A 6,785-nucleotide genomic window follows, 5' to 3' on the forward strand; every position below is an offset into this window, starting at 1 on the left:
TCCTCATTATTAGAGGGCCCAGCTCATGCTTTTAAAACACTTAATACAATAAATATGAAATAAATAAATAAATAAATAAATGCCTATTGCTTACATCAGTAGCTCTCCGAGCACTTTACTGTCTTTTTCCTTTAACGTTGCTCCCCTTTCAGAACTCCAGGAGACCGGGCAGTGCCACCATCCCCATTGTGAGGATGGAGAATGGAGGCACAGGGACGCTAGGTGACTGGCCCAAGGTCACACAGGAAGCCCATTGTGGACCAAGAAATGGAACCCAGGTTCTCTATGTCGTCGGTCAGTGACTCAACCACGGGACCAGCCTGCCCTTCACTTGAGGATGGCAATGCGGCCTTAGCACAAAATGGTTCCTAACTGGGAACTGAGCAGATGCAAGACGCAAGTGGTTGGTTATCCACAAAAAATGAGATAGTGTTGTAAAGAACTCACTCCCCCCTTTCACTCCCGTTTACTGTTAAAAACTCATTCCCAACATTTAAATTCAGTGAGAATCAATCTTCCTGTGTAACATCCTCGTAAAGGCCTTTTTCACCTCCGTGTTCCTCAGGCTGTAGATCAGGGGGTTCAACATGGGGATCACCAGGGTATAAAACAAAGAAATGATTTTGTCCTGATCCATGAGGTACTTTGAACTGGGCCGTAAATACATGAAAGAGCCCGTTCCGTAGAAGATGGTGACAGCAGTGAGGTGGGAGGCGCAGGTGGAGAAAGCTTTGCGTTGGCCCTTGGCAGAGTTGATCCTTAGGATAGCGACTGCAATGTATATGTAGGAGATGAGGATGATCAAGATGGTAGGTGTTACCACCACAGCGGTACAGGTGAAATGAACAATGTCTGCGATGTGGGTGTCAGAGCAGGACAACTTCAGGAGGGGGGGCACGTCACAGAAGAAATGGTTGATGATGTTTGAGTTGCAGAAGGACAAACGGAATATAAATATAGCTTGAACAATTGCATTCACGCAGCCCACTAGGTACGACCCCAGCACAAGCAGCACACAAAACCGCTTGGACATGATGACGGTGTAGAGCAGTGGGTTGCAGATGGCTGTGAAGCGATCGTAGGCCATGACACCCAAGAGATAGCATTCACAGGACAATGCGATGCATAGGAAGAAGAATTGCAGAGCACACCCAGAGAACAAAATGACTTTTCTCGCTGATACTAAAGTAATCAGTATGCTGGAAGTGATAATGGTGGCGTAGCTGACATTTAAGAGGGCCAGGTTGCTGATGAAAAAGTACATGGGGGTGTGAAGCCGTGAGTCAGTCCTGATTAAGGTGACCAAGGTGAGGTTCCCCACTAGGATCAGCAGGTAGATCAACAGAAATAACACAAGGAGGATGACCTGCAGCTTCGGGTCTTCTGTGAATCCCACCAAGATGAACTCAGTCACTGCCGTGTAATTCCTCTCCGCCATTTATCCCCAATGCACTCTCCACTGCATGTGAGAAAGTGAGGCGCACCCTGAATGAGGAGACAAATGAGGGCTGAATGCAAACACCTCAAACTCTGTCACTTTCAGCAAAGCATAAATTCTAGGTAGTGGATCCATCTCAGGATTCCAGAAGCCTCACACCCACCATGAAGATCTCGGTTTCCCTCTACTCTCTGAACTGTATGGAGTGTTCAGAGTCCAGCACTGGCTTCAATCTAGGTTTCCTAGCTCAGGGAGTGGAGGCTCATGCTCTTGAGATCAATCTTTGCTGCTGACAACCCACTTACCTGCACAATGTTGTTTCCAGGGTCAGATTCTGATACAATCACCCACATCAGTTAGTATGACCACTGGGCAATGAGACTTTTTGCAGGGCAAAGTACTACTTGGTGTGTGAACATCTCTGAGGCATGGGTGCTTATGCACTTTCTGTTATGGAGCCAGGCTAGTAGTTTCATTAGCATAAAGAGATGTGGGCAAGCAGAGAGTTGCAGGAAAGAGACCTTTATTCAGCAGCCTGAGGCTCCCCAGCATTCCCTGCAGAGCCTCTAGCATTTGTGCAGAAGGAGCCTGACCCCTGGTCGCACCCCTAACGTCACAATAAACTAGGTCCCTCCAGAAAACTGACCCTCTTTCTTCAGTTCCACTCCTCACATTACCACAGTGACAACTCTTAAAGCTGCACGGCCGTGTTTATCACAAGCCCAGTTTTACAGCCCTGCCTTTCTGAAAAAGAAAAAAAATGTCCTTCACTCAGAGCACCAGATCCGATACCTTTTCTCACTCGGGCAGCAAACTTATCCTAGCTGGGCGGTGATGCTATTCACTTCGATGGGGGCAATGGTGGGATATGATGCTATTTGGCATGTCTGTGGGGATGATCATCTGGCCTGCTGTGTTTAAGTCTCATAGGCTGGAATCCATGAAGGGACTCAGGCAGTGTGGCGCCGAGCACCCTGGCACCTCACTTTGAGGTGCTTAAACAAAAACAAGCACAGCACTGCAATCCAGAAAGCCGAGTTAGGTACCTCCCTGTAGAATCGTAGAACCATAGTGTTCGAAGGGACCGCAAGGGTCATCGAGTCTCACCCCCTGCCAAGTGGCAGGATTTGTTGTGCCCAAACCATCCGACTCTCTAGCCTCTTTTTGAAATCCTCCAGTGAAGGAGCTTCCACAGTCTCCCTGTACAATGAATGGGGACAGAGAGGCACCTTAAAATTCATTCCACCACAGGCAGCATGATGCCAGGTGGGGAGTCTCCTAAGCTTCCCAATAGGACCCACTGATTTGCTAAGCACTTCCCCCTCCTCATAGATAGTCACATAAATCCTGGCAGAAGGGAGGTGCCTATCTCTCCTAGCAACCCCCAGACAGGTACCCCTATCCTGGCTTAGTAGCAGTTTCTTGAGGGAATGAATTAGACACGAAACGGCAGAAGGAGGCGGCTGTGGTGCTCCTGCCCCCCTGATAACTTTTGGCCTGGTGGTTACAGAACTCACCTGGGATGTGGGAAACGCAGGTTCCATTCCCCATCCCTAGCAGGGAGGGAAGAAAGGATTTAAACAGGTATCGCCCACCTCTGAGGAGAGCGCTCTAACCACTGGCCTCTGGGATGTCGTGTCTCTCCTGCTGAAGCTGTTCCACTGTGGATAAAGACAGAGTGATTGGTGCAGGGGGAGTGGACCCAGGGCTTCCTGCCCATGAGGTGGGTACCCTAACCAATCACTCTCTGGCCAAATAATTTTTTGGCACACCCATGTTCCACAGCCCAGCTCTCCTCAACCACTGCCCCTTCGGCAAGAAATACCATGGCCACAGAAGGCAGTAGCTAAATGTCAGTCCCTTCACTATCTTTACATCATCTCCTTGTCTCCTGTTTTTCTATCTGTAGAGACCAGACCAGTCCTCCAAACCCCTGGCCTCCTGCAGGTCGAGGATGCAGGACCAGCACAAGGATTAACACTGAGTCAGTGGGGGCAATTGTTTGAAGAAGGGACACAATTAGAGAGCTTGGCTGTGAGGGGTTTTTTTTAGCAGGGAGGGAGAGTAGAAGCTCCCCCTAGACTTCCCACTGTCAATCTCTGATGCCGTCCTTTCTTCCCCACAATCCTCAGACCTCCCCCTTCCCCTGGAAGCAAACACCCCAAGGGGAGGGTGAGCCTAACACTTTCCCACTGCAGTGTGGAGAAGGTGGGGAGTTTGGGGTTCCTTCCACTGACCCAGGAAAAGTAGAGGGAAGAAGAGCCCCCCCCTCCACCTGGTAGAACAGTCCTGGGGAATAATTGTGGGGCAATGGGAGGAAGGGGGGTATGTGTGGGGAAGGACGAGGTGGCTCAACTTCCCTTCCCACCGGTTCTGCCACTCGTGTTTCTGCTCTGTCAGTGTCTCTGAGCTCCCAGAAAGCAATGGCCCCTTTGAGGACAATCTGCTATACATCAAGGGATCACAGGAAAATAAAAACACTGCATTGTTCAAAAGCCAGTTCTTCTTCAGAGCTCTAGTCATCAAACTGGGTTTTCAAAGTCCTAGTGTTTGGACAGTGGACCCTCCGTACACATTCCTCTACCACTGCTCTGAGGCCCAGCCCTCCACCACATCCATTGCTGTGACCGTCCCCCAAAAAACCTGGCTGCTCCAAGCTTTCCCTCCCACCACACGCATGTACACATGCAATTCAGCTCTCCCCTCCACCTTCCTTCTTGTCATACGTACACAACACACAAATGTAGAAATCTGTCAAAGCCAGGATTCAAAAATCACAGAGCAAGGTGGGCCCTGGCATCCAGTCATCTTGAGCCACCTCGTTGTTCTGAGGCCAGGCTGCCTGCAAACCCTCTGGCTTTCAGCGTTCCCCCTGAACATGCAAGTTCACCTTGAATAACTTTTGAAATTCTCCTTCCCTCAGAGGGGCAGTGGATGCCAGACACTAGCTGGGATCAACCCTGAGAAGGTGAGAACAGTGTTGGGAGAACCAGAGTCCTAGTGTGCCCAGGGTGTTCACAAAATAACATGATGAGAACTGTACAATTCTGATATCCCATGACTTTTCAAGGGGCTCTCCCTTGCATGCATGACTCCAAATTTAGTTCATTTAACCCTACCCTGGACCTCCACGAGGATCAGCTGTTTTCAAGTCTGAGTAAGGCTATGGATTTTAGAGCCAATGATCAATTAATCTCAACCTTTTCTATAGCAGAGCTACTGCTCTGCTCTAATGAGCCAGATCGTCAGCTCGTGTAAATGGAAAATTGGCTTTACTGGAGTTACACAACTGACAGCACCTGAGGATGCAGTCTTCTTTAAAAAATCAGGACCTCTGGAGTCAAAAAATCTGATCTCCATGAGATTTGGCTCTGAATCAGAATTAATTCAAATGGCCAGAACCAAACGAGAATATTTATTCCACTTCCATCAGAACCAGAGCAATTAAACCTACCTGCAGGAGGGAGCCGTCTGTTACTCTTGACTTCAAAGTGGATTGTGTTTGGAAGCCTTGTTTATAAAGTTATTTCAGTGGCATTTGGGGATGGAATCCTTGGAGAGCCCCAGAGTTCTGCAGTTCAGGGCAGACACGGATGGGATCATTAAAACCTTCATGTCCCCTAGGGATAACCACACAAATGTGTGTTGTGTCCAGTTATTGCTCCAACTTCTGGGTGTTTTCTTTCTTCCCCTTTTCTTTGTTTCAAAGAGAACTGGCCCATTCCTCCCCTCCCATCCTCCAATTCCTGATCAGATGCTCACGGAGTCATTCACCTCAGAAGGTGCAAAAAGTGACATATATTGGAAAATAGATTAATAACTGGTTCCTTTAATTAGAGCCCTGCAAATCCACAGATATCCATTTTATATCTGCAGACCATTTTGGTGGATCGCGAATTGCCTCTCCCCTTGTGGGTTCCTGTACCAGCTGCTCCAAGAAGCAGTCATTTAAAGTATCGAGAAATTTTGTCTCTACCTTTCGTCCTGAGGTGACATGTACCCAGTCAATATGGGGATAATTGAAATCCCCCGCTATAATTGAGTTCTTTACTTTGATAGCTTCTCTAATCTCCCTTAGCATTTTATTGTCACTATTAGTGTCTTGGTCAGGTGGTCGATAATAGATCCCTACTCTTATATTCTTCTTAGAGCATGCAATTACTATCCATAGAGAATGAATGTAGATTCATTTAAGATTTTTACTTCATTTGATTCTACATTTTCTTTCACATATAGTGCCACTTCCCCCCCACACACACACACGACCTGTTCTGTACTTCCGATATATTTTGTACTCCGGAATGATTGTGTCCCATTGATTGTCCCCGCTCCACCAGGTTTCTGTGATGCCTATTATATCAATATCCTCCTTTAACACAAGGCACTCTAGTTCACCCATATTATTTGGGGGTTGGACTAGATGACCTCCTGAGGTCCCTTCCAACCCTGAGATTCTATGATTTAGACTTCTAGCATTTGTGTACAAGCACTTTAAAAACCTGTCGCTGTTTATATGTCTGCCCTTTTCTGATGTGTCAGATTCTTTTTTATATGAATGTTTCATATCCATTCAAATTGCTACTGCAAAGATAATTTCCCTAGCCCATTGGTTTGACTATGTCATCCCTTTCTCTGGGCTTGGCTACACTTACAAATTTGCAGCGCTGCAGCAGGGTGTGAAAACACACCCTCTCCAGCGCTGCAAATTGCGGCGCTGCAAAGCGCCAGTGTGGTCAAAGCCCCAGCGCTGGGAGCGCGGCTCCCAGCGCTGTCCGTTATTCCCCACAGGGAGGTGGAGTACGGCAAGCTCTCTCCCAGCGCTGGCGCTTTGACTACACTTAGCGCTTCAAAGCGCTGCCGCGGCAGCGCTACCGCGGGAGCGCTTTGAAGTGCTAAGTGTAGCCACAGCCTCAGTCTCCCTTTACTGGCTCCCCTTTCCCTATGCTTCTCTTCACTTTCAAGACCCTTCACAACCTATCCCAGCTGACCCTACCACCATTCACTATTGAAAGGCCACCATTCACCTCAGATTGGCCAGTAAGCCCAGCTTCCGTCACTGACGTATTACATTTTCAGACAAGAACCATTGTGCTTTCCTCCCCTGCCCCTCACACTTTGGAGGATCGCCCTATAAATAGTCATAATGCTTTCTCATTCTCCTCCTTCCAGTCCCTCCTGAAAACTCATGTTTGCTCTCACAGTCTCCAGAAACTTGATAACAATTAGGCCACAGTTTTATTGAGACAACTGTCCAGTGTTGTGTCTGTTTTCTCGTACTGCCCCACATATCTGCAACGTCTGTTGTCTCCTGGCTTAGACTGAAAACTCTTTGGGGCCAGGACTGTCT

General features: G+C 48.1%; 1 protein-coding gene across 1 annotated transcript; it reads right to left on the bottom strand.

Annotated features, from left to right (window-relative positions):
* Positions 1–499: 499 nt before the first annotated feature.
* On the bottom strand, positions 500–1,438 carry LOC123369212 (olfactory receptor 1019-like). Its single transcript, XM_045014567.1, has one exon. It carries the CDS (start codon positions 1,436–1,438, stop codon positions 500–502), a length of 939 nt encoding a protein of 312 aa, XP_044870502.1.
* Positions 1,439–6,785: the final 5,347 nt, after the last annotated feature.

This window comes from Mauremys mutica, chromosome 4 (genome assembly GCF_020497125.1).
Source record: "Mauremys mutica isolate MM-2020 ecotype Southern chromosome 4, ASM2049712v1, whole genome shotgun sequence".
Taxonomy (NCBI): Eukaryota; Metazoa; Chordata; order Testudines; family Geoemydidae; genus Mauremys; species Mauremys mutica.